The following is a 16,369-nucleotide window of genomic DNA, read 5'->3' as shown; positions in this document are numbered from 1 at the left end:
TTCGGCATTTACTAGGATTTTTTAGGCTCTTTTGGAGTTTAATATTTCAACTACATGCTTGCTACACGCTAGCAGTTTTAGCTAATTTAGGTTTTTTCTTAGGGTGTTTTTAAGTTCAGCTAATATTCAGCTACATGCTAACTGTTTTGGCTAATTTAGGCTTTTTTTCTTAGTTTTTTAAGCTGTTTTGAAGTTCAGCTACATGATAGCTGTTTTTGCTAATTTATTCTTTTTAAAGGTTTTTCAGGCTGTCTTAGAGTTAAGCTAATATTCAGCTGCATGCTAGCTTTTTGGGCAGCTTAGGCTATTTTCAGTTTTTTAAAGAAGTTTTGGAGTTCAGCTAATATTTCAGCCACACACTAGCTGTTTTGCCTTATTTAGGCTATTTTCAGTTTTTTAAGGCTATTTTGGAGTTCAGCTAATATTCAGCTACACGCCAACTGTTTTGGCTAATTTAGGCTTTTTTTCTTAGTTTTTTAAGCTGTTTTGAAGTTCAGCTACATGCTAGCTGTTTTTGCTAATTTATTCTTTTTGAAGGTTTTTCAGGCTGTCTTGGAGTTGGGCTAATATTCAGCTGCATGCTAGCTTTCTGGACAACTTGGGCTATTTTCAGTTTTTTCAAAGCAGTTTTGGAGTTTAACTAATATTTCAGCTACATGCTAGCTGTTTAGGCTAATTTAGGCATTTTTTAAAGTTTTTCAGTTTTTTTTTGGAGTTAGGCTAATATTTACACACTAGCTTTTTTGGCAAGTTTTGGCTTTTTTCAGGTTTTTAGAATAGCTAAATGCTAGCTGTTTTGGCTAACCTATTTTTTTTTAGGCTAATTTGGCATTTAGCTAATATTTAAGCTGGCTATCATCTTTGGTGTTTTCAGCTATTGGCTCCAGTGATTTCAGCTTTCAACTTCAGCCTTTTCAGCTTTAGCATTTTTAGCTATCAATTTCAGCATCTTCAGCTATCAGCACTAGCATATTCATCGGCCAAATTCAGCTTACAGCTTTCACACTAGCATTATTGCAGGTAATTTTATATATCTAGTTCAAAACTGTTAAAAAGTTAGGGTTTTAAAACTAAATTTTTAAAACCTTAGAGTGTTCAATAAATGTTTATCCTGTTCAGCCCACGACCTAAAGTGTGTTTTTGATTTTTGCCCAATGTGAGACTGAGTTTGACACCCCGCTCTAAAAAGTAAAATGTTCTACCTGAGCTTATAGGAGTATGTGCAACATCTGCAAGAATGGGAGATATTGTGGGGGAAGCATGGCCAGCAGGAGATGATCTATCAGGCAACAGTGGGCTGCCAATACTACCAAGGCTGCAGTCCCTGACGCAGCCATGTCGGATGGGACTAGATGAGAACTGGCCCTTCAATCAAGAAAAAGCACATTTTAGCCATGCATATCTTCATCACTTTTTTATGTAAACAGTAAGAGGGAAGAGCTGCTATTCAAAAAATGTATTTTTTTAAGTTACCGTAGAAGGAGTTGGGGCCGAGATCCCACACGACAAGGGAGAAGTAAAAACCGGCGACGTCTTGTCTCCCTCAGAGGACGTGGTTCGAGGTCCACGACCTTCCTTTTTTGTAGAAGGCCTCTCAGCTCTTACGTGAGCTCTTTCTGGACTCGGTGGAGCAGAGCTGTCCGAGCTGCTGTAGCTAAACTGCCCATCGAGGAAGAGTTTTCGCCTCAGCGAGGAAGAACTGAGGCTCTCCTGCACTGCGTCACAAGCGTCCTCATTACGGTAATATTCTCCTAAAAATAAAGAAAAATTGTAATTTGAGACATTCATTTTTATCTGAATGATTCTTGACGTTTAACAGAAGCTTACCAAGTAGTTTTTCCAAATCAAAAGTTAAAGGCAGCGAAAGGACCGTCTGGCAACCAACTGTGAAATAAAAACATACAATGTATCCAATTCTCATAATTTTAGGTCCATTCATTTATTGTTTTGCACCAACCTGAAATTTTTTCTGTCGGTTCTGCCGCTGTTTCAGACAAAGGACCTAAAACAAAGACAAAAAATAAAAATTCACATTCATAGTACTCAATAGGGGGAATAAAGGGGAAGTAATGATTCCAAAAAATATAATATCTTACTTTTCTTATAAATATGAGGGGCTCTGCGAGTTTCTGATGCTGCCCAGGGAGAAGGCACAATCGCTCCTTTGGTAAAAAACTATTCAGAAAGACAAAAGAAAAACAGTTTGTCATCAATAAGACTGCTTCTGAATGATTATATTTTTTTAAAAATTGCTTTTAAAGTCCAAACCTGCTCAATAGCACTCTGGAATTTTTCTTCAACATCAGAATCGGTCCTGAAATAAAATAAAGTTTTAGGTATTTAGAACTTAAAGATAAATCGGTAATTCATCATCATCGCAATATCAGCCTTTTTCAAAGAACAGGGCTTTTTCATGGTTACCTTAAATTTCTACACACAGGCTAAAACAATCTAATGGCATCTTGAAGTATTTTATAAAATAAATAGAGCCTGTTATGGATTTGACCAATCAGATTAAGCCTTTTTATGTTAGGTGAGGGCCACTAAATGAAATATTAAAATATTTTTTGTTCATGTATCACAAGTTTTATTGTCAATTGATCACCAACATCACACATTACAAGTTTTTCTCATATCGTGTAGCCCTAGTTTTGCTCTAATATGTACTTTTCCGAGATTTCCAATACAAATCAAGAATTGCGACTGTTACCAATTAAAAAATTCAGAACATACCTTGTCTGGCTGAGGTAAAAAGATTGCCGCTGAATTTCTTCCGGGTCTATGTGCACTGGGAGAAGACTGGCCATTTCATCAATAGACCAGTTAAATTTTGGAGGGGTCTGCAGAAAAATAAAACAAGATATGAGCCAAAAAAAAAAAAAAAACTATAATGCATCCTATCAGTAAAGCAACATTTCTGAAAGTAAAATGCACAACACACTTGCGAAACAAGAGTTTCCACTTAAAATTGTAAATAATAATACATTTTTAGTAAGAATGTTGACTCACAGCTTTACAGGACTTGGATTTAAAAACAGATGGGCTTGGAACCAGGGGTTCCCGGAGATGGTGGTAGTCATTTGGACTCTCAAAGGGGTTTCTTATGGAAGGCCTGCCTGGAGTCTCTGGAGTAATTTGTACTTCAATATGGTCCCCCATCCTGGCTGAAAAAGTCAAATTTAAGTGATTGGCAAAAAGAAAAAAAACATAAAAGGTACCCTTACAACAACGTTTTATTTATTTATTTGTTGTTATTATTCGATGCGTTAGCTGTGATATACTTCCATGACTAGCTTCAAAGCAAACAACAAATGTAAAATCAGTTTAAAACCAACATAACACCCATAATTTTATCCATACCGATACTATATAATTGTTTTCCGCCATTGGTACTTACAAATCTTACCCGAGTAGGATTGTAAATCAGCTAAATCAAAAGAAAGTCTTCCTTCTCGACTCCACAGTGGTTTTAGGAAGAGAACAATTCAAACGTTCATTTCAATTTCGCCCACGAAGCCAACCAACCAATAGAATCGTTACCGGAAGTAGGTGAGAGCCAATAGCGATTTCTGTGTCGTCATTTCCGCTGCGAGTTTGTGGACGGTGCATTTTGCAAGCTAAATGCTAATCTTCGCGATATTTTATCTTGTATCAGAATCCGAGTGAAACAAATATGACAGATTTTAAGGGCAGATTTATTGTTTAAATTAAATCAACGTTTTATCAGAGCTTCATATTTATCTGCGGTTGTTTATTTGCTAGCTAGCTAGCTTCATCGTAATGGCAAGTGCAGCTAATGCTAACCTGAACGCAGTCCGGGAGACTATGGACGGTAAATATTTTACCTTATGTGCACCTGTTGGCATATTTAACAAGTAGTTGGAATTTTTTATTTGTAATTATTTGGACTTTTGCTTTTTTAACAGTTCTGCTAGAGATTTCAAGACTGCTAAACACTGGTTTGGATATGGAGTCCTTGTCCATATGTGTGAGGCTGTGCGAGCAAGGCATCAACCCTGAAGCCCTGTCTGCTGTCATCAAGGAGCTTCGGAAAGCTTCAGAGTCTCTAAAGGTAGAACAGAAACTATCTTTACACCTCAAATAACATATATATTACTTGCACGTAAAATCTCACAACCACAAATAGTTTATGGAAGATTCTCCAAGTTTTATCTCATAACAGACCAGAACAGTCTACTTTTTAAGCATAAAATGTGACTTCTACATAACAGTTTAATTTGGAAGCCATTAGTAGGGATGGGGTTTATAATGGTGCCAGTATTGACTGATGTTTGCATAGTTTAAGTTTATTTATATGAAAAAAATCCGCCAATATTGTTCTGATTGTTTTCACATGTTTTTGAAAAGTATGCTTGTTCTTGGCGCTGGAAGCTTATGTTTACAATCATAGTCAGTTTTTTTTTTTTTTTTTTTTTTTGAGTGTTTTCAGGTAAATTTTATTTTTGATAGAGATTCATGTTGTACCTAATGGGTCCATGATGATGGGAATTTAATGGTTTATAGTTATGTGTAATAGTCTGAGTGCTTTCAGATATATTTTCAAACGTTTAAAGTAGAGCTGCCAAAAACGATTATTTTAATAGTCGACTAATCACCGATTATTATCACCGATTATTATCACCGATTAGTCAACTAACCGGATCATGCGCAAACCGGATGTAAAGCACACATCTTAACCATCAGTAGCTTTAAACTAACTAAAACTTAGATATATAACATTACCTGTAATAATGCTAGTGTGAATGTTGTAAGCTGAATTTAGCCGCTGAAGATGCTAGTGCTGAAAACGCTGAAGCTAATAGCTAAAATAACTGAAGCTGATAGCTTGCTAAAATATTAGTTGAAAGCCTAATTAGCCTATAAAACTGAAAAAAGCCCAAGTCAGCCAAAATAGCTAGCATGTAGCTGAAATCTTAGCTAAACTCTAAAATAGCCTAAAAAACTTTAATAAATGCCCAATAGTCCAAAAATTTAGCATAATTCCATTATAACTTTCAACTTTACTGCACTCTGACTTCATATAATAAAAAGTAACCACCAATCAACTATTAAATTTGTTGTCGACTATTTTAATAGTCGATTAGTCGTCGATTAATCGACTAATCGTGGCAGCCCTAGTTTGAAGCAATACTTGTTACTAAAAGATCCTTAGCTAAATGTTATAAGGGTCAAGTAAATTGTGATGGTACCGTAACAGAGCTAATATAATAAAGAAACAAATTGAAAATCTAAGCCATGTAAGGTAAATGTAGAGGATATATGTTGGTATCGGCCACAGTTTTAGAGGGAATATTGGTTATCTGTATTGGCCAAAAAAACATTATATTCAGCCTATCACTAACCATAAGTCAGATTTCAGTGCAATTGTTAATTATTTTTAATTCAAATCTATTATGATAGCCATGCTATAGATTTTACAGTATAAATAGAGCTGTGGTGTTAATGTGTAGCCATATTTTAGTTTTTACTGTCACAAGTTGGTAGATTTATGTCCATTAGGAAAATCTTGAATAATTTTTTCTCACTATTAAAATCCTTTCTACTATTTAAATATTTTTTATTGTCTTTGCCAAATCTACCAATTATATTTTAAGCTTTAAACTATAAATCAGAATCTTTTAATAGGCAACAGTAAAGCCCAAATGTTGCTATTTTTTAACATGTCAAAATGACTAAACCTGCTTCTAAATGTGTGAATGTGAGGAAAACCAAAGAATGAAAAACATTTAACACCTACAGATTTATTAATCCTGGTATTAAACATGTCATACTAAAAAATAATTTATTATGGGTTATAATTAGAATTATAGACACAAATCAATGTTTAAAGAAAATTTTAAACATCCATAAATGCATTTAGGGTTTTTTCTTTCTCCAAGCTTTTAAAAAACCTCATACATGCTAAACATTGATCCAGTGTTCATTTGCACTTATATATAACATGCTTTGTCTGGTTTTATGATTCACAAAAACAATGATCCAAACACCGAAGTGAAAACTGTTTGACTTTTTTATTTGGAGTACTTCTTGCGTAAACGTCAAGCCCAACAAGACGCAGACATCTGGGTTCAAACTGTTTTCTGTGGGATTAATAGACTGCCTTCTGTCCCACCTGAGCCACAGCCACACCATTTCAAACAATAAATCACGATGGTTTATTACTTTTTTTTTCCTTTCAGGTTTCTGAGAATTGCACAAACTGAAGATGGAATCGGAGCACATCTGTGCGGGACTTTAATAAGATCATCCCCTGTTCCTGGATCTTTACCTGCCTCAATCCCAATCATTTTGACAGTGTCCTTTGGCCCCATCAGTGACTCAAATGTTTTCTACTTTTTTTCATTTGTTAGTTTTTCTTTAAACAAACTTACACCTGTTGTCTTTCCAACAGACAATACACAAAATCTAAGCCGTACTATCAGATTTAAGCCTTGGTTAAACAAGTGGGGATGTTGTGTTTGTATTACAATCTATTTTATATCAGAAGACATGTTGCACATTTTTAATTTTTTTCCCCATGTTTATTATTTTACTATCATTTTTTTTCATGGTCATTTATTATGTTTCTGAAGGTTTTGAATAGAATTGTGTAAAATAAAATGTTACCACCAGTGGCCACAAGGTGGCGTTGGTGTCTTTTATTCTTGATTTGAATGTTGGATGTTAAAAATAAAAAAAATAATCAAAAGTTTATTTATGCCTCAAAAGTAACTATAAAGTCTTCACAAAATTTGCCCTCAATTTAACCTTTTTTATTTGTCTAATTTTAGATTAACAGCATTACCTTATTAGGTTGGATTTTTACTACGGAAACGATCTTTCCTGTCAGACCAGGTGAAAGGGAGAACAGACTGGAAGAACAATGTATAAATACAGAAACAATGGAGGAGTGGCTGCATCTCCAGCCAACAACATACTTCACAACAAAAAAGACACAAGCAAGGGTCATTCTTTACGGCAGGATATCCTGTAAATCTTAAGTCCTTGCTCCTTTATGCCTGCACTTCATCCACCTAAAGGATTTAAGATATACTGCAAACTTGACAAAAAAACCAACTTTGATCTAGCAGTAATGGAGACCCTAGATCACATCTCTAACCAAACACTATTGTTTTGTTTCTACTGTCTATTCATCTTCCATACAAGGGAAAATGCTGAGATCACAGAACATTTCTCCACAGGCCAATATATGACCGACCCCTCATCCAGTTGGGTAACGCGTGTGTGGCTTTCACTGTTTGTGCAGATGTCTACAAATGAGTAACCCTTAAGCCATCTGACAGTTAAGCCGTACTCCTCGCAGGCATATCACCGGCAGAGTACAGGAGTGTGTGTGTAAGCACTTCTGTTTTCTGCTTTGTCTCGCCATCTTGACTGACAGCCTGCGAGTCTAAAATCTCCCCATCGCTGCTTTGATCTCCTAAAACAGTATCTTTCTCTGTGTTCCTCGATACCAGGACGGACTCGGTTGCAGTCCTCCTCCTCAAACTTGAGGTCTCAGTGGGGGGTGAGCTTGTGAGGTGTTGATGGAGGAAGAGCCACAACAAAATTCTTTTCTTTTGGAAGTTATTCAGGGCTTGATTGGCTATTATGGGCGTGGGATTCAGGATGCATTGCTGTCTGTTTGATCTGTTTGGAGGGTTTCTCTTTATCCGAGCGAGCTACTTTGATCTCTCTTAAACAAAATATTCCCAAATCCCATAGTCCTTGCAGAGATTAGCGTCCACATATGCATAAACATCTAAGAGGTGTTGAACTAGGGCACTGGACAGATCACATGACTACATCAACCTAACAGGCGAGCAGGTCCTCACATCCAAACTTCTGAAGGTGTTTATATTCGTACGTCTGATAATTATCCAGGCGGAGGTTTATTTCTTTGATAAATGAGGGCAGTCTCATTTAAAAGTGAAAGATCTGAGTGGAGGTGTTACAGTTGAGGTGTGTGCCTTGGATATTTTGATAATAATTAGACTGGTCTGCTTGGAGGTTTATCAAGTGAGGGATGACCATTTTATGTTTTTCTAAGCTTAAATTTGGACCATGTTGATCCTACTTTTTGGATTTTTATTGGGCTTTTTTTGTTGTTATTTTAAGCTTAATTGTATTTTGACGAAGTGAACTTACACAATCGAAAAGTCAAATAAACTAGAAAAGTTGCATTACCTGTGATAATGCAAGTGTGAATGCTGATTGCTAAATGTGGTTGTTGAATATGCTGAAGCTTTTTCCTGAAGATGATGAAGAAATTTACTGTAATTGCAGAATGGATTTGATGAAAATGCTAAAGCTATTTGCATAATGAATAAGTTGTTTAAAAACTTAAAATTGAAAAAAAAGAAAAATGCACAAAGAATTTGAAGGATTTCTTGATAAAATCAGATACATTTAAAAAAAAAAGAAAAATGAGTAAAAGGTATGAACTCAGAATTAGCCCAAAACCTCATTATCCATCAAATTAGCCAAAATAAGGTGAGCATTTTGCTAAGATTTTAGCTTAATTCCAAAAAAGATCCTTAGCAGGTGCCACATTAGCCAAAAAGCTAAAATACTAGCTTAACTCAGAATTAGCCCAAAAAACCCCAGTAGATGCCAAATTAGCCAAAACAGCTAGCATACTGCTAAAATACTATCTTAACTCAGAATTAGCCCAAAAAACCTCAGTAGATGCCAAATTAGCCAAAACAGCTAGCATACTGCTAAAATACTAGCTTAACTCAGAATTAGCCACCAAAAACAGCTAGAATGTTGCTAAATTACTAGCCAAGCTTCAAACTAGCTTAAAAATTCTCCTCAGATGCCAACTTATAGCCAAAGAAAAAGCTAACATTTTGTTAAAATGTTAGCTTATTCCAAAATTAGCTAGAATTAGATGCCAATTTTACAAAAAAAAGCTAGAAAATTATTAAAATACTAGCTCAACTCAGAACTAACCCACAAAATCTCAATAGATGCCAAATTTGTCAGAAAAGATACATGTTACTAAATTACTAGCCTAACTCCTAATTAGCTTAAAAATCATCAGTAGATGCCAACTTAGCCAAAACAGCAAGCTGGCTGCTTAAATGCTAGTTTAACTCAGATTTAATTTTTTTTTAAAAAAAAACCTTAGTAAATGTCCTACTAGCCAAAACAGCTAGCATGTTGCTAAAATATTAGCTTATCTCCAAATTAGCTCTTAAAACATCTGTAGATGCTAAATTAGCCAAAACAGCTAACATGTTGCTAAAATATTAGATAAACTAAAAATTTGCCTTAAAAACCTCAGTAGCATTGCTGTACTTAACATGATTGCATAGGTTTCAAAATGCACAAAAAATGTGATGCATTTTGTGAAAAAAATTACAAAAACTGTGTAAAATCTTAAAAATTGTATGAAATTTACGATACCAAAAGTACAAGCATGAATTTCCTTAACGTACAAAATTTTTGTAATTGCAGAAAGTTTACAAAAATCCCATTCCTCTCAATAGAGCTGAAAAATCACAGAAAGAAAACATCATTTGCACAATAATCCTCAAATCCAAAAGTTTTAAAAGCATATTTGATAATTTTTTTAAGTTCTAACTTTGTCTTTCTTCATAATACACTGAAATTATTAGAATAGCAGGATCTTAAGTAAAAAAAACATTCTTCATAAACAACAAATTTGCATTATTACAGTGATTTACTGACAAGTTCAGAGCTTTTGAAGAAATTAAAGATGAAAAAGATTAAAATTAATTAGCACAAACAAATCATAATTATGACAGGGATGTCGCTCTAGCTTGATAATAGTTTCCCTAATATTTTCAATATGGCAAAGCAGCATTTTCTTGTATTTCACTGTGTAAAAATAGCATTAAAACTATGAAACGTTTAAGAATTTGAAAACCAAAGAAAGAAAAGTGGACCATGTTAATCAAGAGTAACAGAGAGTAGCAAACTGTAGGTTTGGATTTAGGTTTTATTAACCTGGATAAAGTCGAGGTGGACCGGCGCTCATTAGGAAGCTGCTTCTGTCTGTGTGCAGCATAGCTAGAAAGCAGCTGCCTTTGGGTTTGCTTCCTCCAGATCCCAGTCCCGCTGAGTCTGTGTGCCACAGGGAGATCAGAGATGTGTTCGGGGGCATTAGAATCAATTCTATATTTAACTGCTCGTTTGTGGAACAACTTGAGAATGGGAGAGGTGGGTTCAGATCTCCTGGTTCCATTTAAAACTCTGAATGAGCTGCAGCTGTCTGTTTTTTAAAGAGCAGATGAAAGATCGGTGCAAGAGTCCGACCTGCTGGAAATGAAGGCGAAAACAAGCTTTTTGAAATGCTGATTTAGTTATAGCCTGAGTCGACAACAGTATAACTTGACATTTATTTTTTAATGCTTAAAAACTAAGTTTATCAGAATCTTTCAATTTTTGTTCAAAGATAAACTTCTTATATTTGTGTTACTCTCACTTCTGCATCTTCTTGATTATGGAATTTAACTCACTTTTGATCTATTTTTTAATTTATTTATATATGTATTTTTAGATTCTTAATCGCTAGCTTAACGCTATATTTGCTAATGTCGTCATCACTTTAAGCTAATCAACGGGTGGCTACAGTGGCTCCTCTCCAACCCTCTTGATCTATTTTTCTATGGACCTAAAACCAATGGGGCCCTCAAGAGGAACGGTTCGGTACTGTTTAATAAAGTCAAGGCCCTGGGGCCAGATCCGGCCCTCCAGGTTATTATATCCGGCCCTCCATATCAATTTAATTTTTTGTTATAATTGGCCCGATGTTATCTTGTTCCTGTTCAGCTCACAACCTACGGTGTGTTTTGGATTTTGTCCTGCTGTGCGATTGAGTTTGACACCCCTGGTTTAACGGGTTCATTAAACAATGGAAACGCTCAAGTACCGGACCAGACCAGACTGCTCAGTGGAAACGAGGCTTAACCCTGGGGTCCGACGGCAAGACTTACAGCTCTGGGGCAACGCGGGGACACATTCAGGACCTTCATGCTTCTTCTTATGGTATTCACAATTTTTTTTTTTTTTCGCTTATTTTTTCCTCAAGAAATTCTTAGAATTCTTTGAACTCTTTTAAAACGTACGCAATATCAAAACGTGCTTGTGTTTTTGGTTTTCATACCTTTTATGCATTTTAAATTTTTTTGTAATTTTTGATTTTTTTTTAAAGAAACTCTTTCTGCACTTTCGGCAAATATTTGGTTTCAAAATGTTCAGCATATTCAGGACAGTCATTCTTGTACTTTTGGTATTCATACCTTTTATGCATTTTAGAATTTAACGCAATTTTGAGATTTTTTTCCCCCCAATAAATTCTTCAAATTCTTTGTGCACTTTTAAAACATATGCAGTATTGGTATCAAAATGTTCAGCACATTCAGGACATTATTCAGCAATTAAAGTTAATTGCTTCAGTATCTTGAGTGCCCACTTAGCAAAAAGCATTCACACAAGCAGTATGGCATTGTTATTAATTACCTTTATCAAACCAGAATTTTCCCATTGAGATTAAAAACATCTCTTGCAATGGAGCCACAGTCAATTCAGAAAATCAAACATAAAACAGTGAATCGTAAAAATAGTGAAATTGATGATCACAGTAACCTAAATAGAAATATGGCATTACCTGCGATAATTCTAGTGTGAATGCTGTAAGCTAAATGTGGCCGCTGAAGATGCTAGAGCTGATAGCTGAAAATGCTAAAACCGTAAGCTTGTTAAATATTGGTCAGAAAAAAATGAAAAAATGTCTAATTTAGCATAATGTTAAAAACACTAGCTAAACTCCAAATTAGCCCAAAATAGGGGGAAAAATGTCTAAATTAGCCAAAACAACTAGCATAATGTTAAAAATATTTGCTAAACTCCAAATTATCAAAAAGAAATACTGCATAAAAATGTCTAAATTAGCAAAAACAGCTAGCATAATTCTAAAAATATTATTTAAACTCCAGATTAGCCTAAAAAACTGAAGAAATTTCTAAATTAGCCAAAACAGCTAGCATAATGCAAAACATATTATCTAAACTCCAAATTAACCAAAAAATCGGCAAAACTGTCTAACTTAGCCAAAACAGCTAGCATAATGTTAAAAATATTAGCTAAACTCCAAATTAGCCAAAAAAAAAAACTGGAGAAATGTCTAAATTACACAAAACAGCTAGCACAATCTTAAAAAAATATTAGCTAAACTCCAAATTAGCCTTAAAAAAACTAGAAAAACGTCCAAATTAGCCCAAACAGGTAGCATGTTGCTAAAATAAAAGCTAAACTCCAAATTACCCTAAAAAAAATCCTGGTAGTTGCTGAAGATTTTACATTTTGATAGTGTCTCTCGCTGAAAGTATGCAGAAGTTCTCAAGTTTTAAAGTGCACAAAGTTTTTTTTTTTTAATTTAGCAATTTCTTACTAATTTCCCATACGGCCTATTTTACTTAATATTTCAAAACTATAAAGTTTATGAATACAAGAAGTAATGTCCTAAACGAGCTGAATGTTTTGATACCAAGATTACAGAAATCATTGAAAGTGTGATTGAGTTTTGAGTTCTAAAAATGCACCAAAAGGAGCAGGAGGATCGCTATTTGTGTGAATGCTGTAAAAAATTCACACAAATAGTTCCTTCACATTTATTTCTGATTTAGTTACAGAGGAGTCAAAATGTAATAAATTGGAGAACTTTTATTTTTATGTTTTCCATTGTTCTTTAAAAAGTTGATTATGTAGTTTGTTAGATTTTTAAATTTTTTCTATTTTTGTGGTATTCATCCCTGGCACCCTGTCATCAAAATAAATAAATTAATTAATAAAAAAAAGAAAGAAAGAAGGCCCAGCAGTGTGTTTCCCAAAGATGTCAGGTGTGGGTGTGTATTCTGTCACCGAAGAGATCGATCTATCGTATTTCCGTGACTGGCCAAGCCTCTTTGACCCTCATCGTTCAGCAGTGCGAAGCTTCAGGGACTGTTTTTGCCCTACGAGGAGTTTTGTGACCTTGTTAGAGCTTTCCCCCCCAATACATCACTTCTGATTAGATACAGGCCACCCTTTTTACACCGTAAGATAGTGAGCAGCTCCCAATTAAAATCAGAGCAAGAAAATTGGATCATAAACTATGGAAAAGATCATTAAAAGCCATTAGACAGAATAATGGCATGACAATCAAAATATGTAAAAGAACAACAAAACTTTCAATGTCTTTTAGTGACTTTGTTGCTTTTGGACATTTTCCAACCTGATTAATGTAAAATTGATTGATTTACAGTTGTAATTAGCTGCAGTCTGCATAGTAATCATATATTTCCTCGCTTATTTTAATGTATTAATTGTTTTCATTAACAAAAGCAGTTAATTGAATAACAATTAACAAAGTTGATGATGGTGTCACCCAAACTCCCTTGTGTTTTCCCCGTGATAATAATCAAACCACCTTTTTTTATCAGATTGAAATTTTGTTTGTTGGACTATGTAATGACTAATACGACACAGGGCTTATTAATTTATTGGAGTGGCTCAGCGAGGCATTGCCTTGTGTTTAACTGGTAGGCCACATAATCAGACATCGGGATCGCACTTTATTTCTAACTCCTCATAAAAGCAGGTGGTAAAACGACTTAGGCTAATTGAATTTTTCAGGCGCTGTTCATATTTGTGGAAAAACTTGAATCCGCCCACTTTTCTGTTGATTTCTTCTTCATAGGTCGATTCCTGAAGAAAATAGAGATGGAGGGTGTTGGAGCTGTCCACTTTCCTTGTAACGGGACAATGCCAGGCATATTGTGGTGACAGTTTGCATTGTGTGTGAGAGGAAGCGCGAAGATATGGGTATGTTAAGAAAATAGAAAAATCGAGAGGGTGTGTGCGCACGAACGCATGTGTGTTTCACTGACAGCTTGTATTCTGCGTGATTAATGATGTGCTGTGTGACTTGATAAGTGCTTCAGAGGACCAACGCTTGTTTCAATTAGACCTTGTGAAGGTCGCGACGCCGTGCCGGCCTCTCATTATCATATCCATAATCAATCCACATTATCATAGGGCAACGCAGAATGGATGTGTGATATCTTAACGCACACACCTGAAATGAGCACAAACACCTAATCACAAACCAAAACACAATGACTCTCGCTCACAAGAGCGCACAAACACCCTTCACTCCAAGTTGATTTGAATCATAACAGAGGGGCTGTCGGAACAGATTGTCTGTTCAGATTAAGAGTTTGTTTCTGAGAATTAAGCAGCATTGATGGTGGTGGCATTTCAGATCCCCACTGCCGACACAAATGCCAAAACATCATTCTGTCACCCCCCCCCTCCTCCCTATCCCCTTCTTGTACACAATCACACATGTATGAGCAACCGCACACACACAAAAAAACACACACATACTTAGACCCCGGGGGCATTTTTAATAGAGGCGAAGTGATTCGTATGTTTTTGCTCCTCTAATGAGAACAGATTGAGTGGTATTTACACTTCATCGGCTGATCTAACCACCTACACATTTCCCTCATGCCTCTGCTCTTTACTGGCCATAAAAGAAAGGGCTGAAAATGGAACACAGCGTAGATTTTTGTTTTCGTCTTTACGACAGAATCAGACGATAAATTGAAAGTTTGGATGTTTAAAGAATGAGGATCGTTCCGAATTTCTTTTCAAATCTTTTATTTATCATTTATAAGATCAAAGTAGCAACATTTCATATTACTAATAAAAGGTGATGCAGTGCAATATTGTAAATCACAGTTTATAAATATGAAAAATGAAGCCCTATAGTGGTGGAAACTCAAAGGAATAACATGAGAAATAAAACGTTAATTAACTCAGTAAAAATGCAGTCTTTCTATGCAGGGAAGAATTGCATTAAATCAGGAACTTTAAACACTTCAAAGACGAAATACTCCAATAACTCACCAATGAAGTCTTGGAGCAAAAGAAGATAAAATAAAGGAAAAAGTTGAACAAAAAAAATCATCAAAGCAACATTTTTTTTAAATTCGCTCCACCTCTCTCTCTTTTTTAACCAGATTTGTTATCCTGACCGTTGAAATTTGTCCCCAAATCCTACATTTGAGATCAGGTTTAAGCATGTAAAACTTACAATTTATCTGTCTTTATCAATAAAGTTATTTTATTGAACAATTGGAGCATAACAAAACATTGGACTACATTGATTATTAAAAGACAAGATGGCTTGACATCATAAATCAGACAAAATCTTTAAGGGGTTACAGAGGGAACAAAACTATTAAAACAAAGATAAATCTGAGCAGAGAGACAAAAACAACTTTCCTTTTGTCACATAAATATTGTTTTTATTGCTTGTTTGTTTTATATATATATATATATATATATATACTGTATGTGCTAATCAGTTAAACCTGATTAGCACAGGTGGTTTGGCAGAGTTTTACGTCGGATCCCCTTTCTGATACAACCCTGTATGTCATCCAGGCTGGAGACTTAAGGTCCCACACTTTATCCTCTATTTTTCATTTAGTTCTCCATGCCTCTGTTTGGCACAGGTGTCAGCTCACCTTCGCTCTAATGGAATGCGCGACAGAATGAAAGGCTTTATTTGTGTCGGTTTATAAAATGAAGCGTGTGAGCTGCAGTTACAGTTGTATTGCTTACATTTTCACTGGTCTAAATGTGGAGACTATTTTGGCCAACAAGTGTGTGTGTAACTATAGAGTGTGTGTGTAGACAGGCCCCGCCCATTCTAGTTTGCTATTTAGACCTGGTTGTTTTATGATGTTGCTTCCCTCTGTTGCCATCTTCTTCTTTCTCATTTTCTCTAACCCCCCCTTCTTGTTTTCTGTCCAGTCCAACAAAAAACAAAAAAAGCTGTAGCTCGATGCAACAGAGCTCGCTAGCTCGAGACAGTGGCATGCTCACTAGTTCGCTACGGAGGAGATCACTAGCATGCTGTAGAGCTTGCTAGTTCGCTAACTCATAACAACAGAGCTTGCTAGCTCGCTACAGATGAGATTGCTAGCATGCTACAGTGGAGCTTGCTAGCTCGCAGCTCGCTAACTCAATACAATGGAGCTTGCTAGCTCGCTACAGATAAGATCGCTAGCATGCTACAGTGGAGCTTGCTAACTCACAGCTTGCTAACTCAATACAATGGAGCTTGCTAGCTTGCTACAGATGAGATCGCTAGCATGCTACAGATGAGATTCCTAGCATGCTACAGTGGAGCTTGCTTGCTCGATTCAACGGAGTGCGCTTGCTAGCTCGCTACAGAGGATCTTGCTAGTTTGCCACAGCGGCGCTCGCTAGCTCAATACATTGATGTTGACCTTGCTGGTTGGGTTATTGTGAAATTGTTTTTTAATCTCAATTTTCATATTTTTTT

General features: G+C 35.7%; 2 protein-coding genes across 5 annotated transcripts in view; one reads left to right on the top strand and one right to left on the bottom strand.

The window, feature by feature from the left end:
• Positions 1-3,564, bottom strand: part of bora (bora aurora kinase A activator) — a 7,378-nt gene extending 3,814 nt beyond the window's left edge. Inside the window, exons 1-9 of one of the 4 annotated variants that reach the window (XM_024297811.2) lie at positions 3,407-3,564; positions 3,010-3,164; positions 2,734-2,840; positions 2,269-2,314; positions 2,097-2,175; positions 1,958-2,002; positions 1,828-1,884; positions 1,474-1,751; positions 1,203-1,365 (exon numbers count right to left, since the gene is read on the bottom strand). In XM_024297811.2, coding sequence (XP_024153579.1) covers positions 1,203-1,365; positions 1,474-1,751; positions 1,828-1,884; positions 1,958-2,002; positions 2,097-2,175; positions 2,269-2,314; positions 2,734-2,840; positions 3,010-3,159 — 925 coding nt within the window. In that variant the 5' untranslated portion in view covers positions 3,160-3,164; positions 3,407-3,564. Of the gene's footprint in view, positions 1-1,202; positions 1,366-1,473; positions 1,752-1,827; positions 1,885-1,957; positions 2,003-2,096; positions 2,176-2,268; positions 2,315-2,733; positions 2,841-3,009; positions 3,165-3,397 lie in introns of all 4 variants that reach the window. The other 3 variants (XM_024297813.2, XM_024297812.2, XM_024297814.2) reach the window with 3 other exon arrangements.
• A 20-nt stretch (positions 3,565-3,584) lies between these two features.
• mzt1 (mitotic spindle organizing protein 1) lies at positions 3,585-6,662 on the top strand. Its single transcript, XM_024297815.2, has 3 exons — positions 3,585-3,832; positions 3,927-4,072; positions 6,201-6,662. Exons 1-3 carry the CDS (start codon positions 3,781-3,783, stop codon positions 6,222-6,224), a joined length of 222 nt encoding a protein of 73 aa, XP_024153583.1. The 5' UTR covers positions 3,585-3,780; the 3' UTR covers positions 6,225-6,662.
• The last annotated feature ends 9,707 nt before the right edge of the window (positions 6,663-16,369 follow it).

This window comes from Oryzias melastigma, linkage group LG15, assembly GCF_002922805.2.
Source record: "Oryzias melastigma strain HK-1 linkage group LG15, ASM292280v2, whole genome shotgun sequence".
NCBI classification, from domain to species: Eukaryota; Metazoa; Chordata; class Actinopteri; order Beloniformes; family Adrianichthyidae; genus Oryzias; species Oryzias melastigma.
The sequence above is the reverse complement of the archived record's forward strand: the minus strand, read 5'-3'. Positions and strand labels throughout refer to the sequence as shown.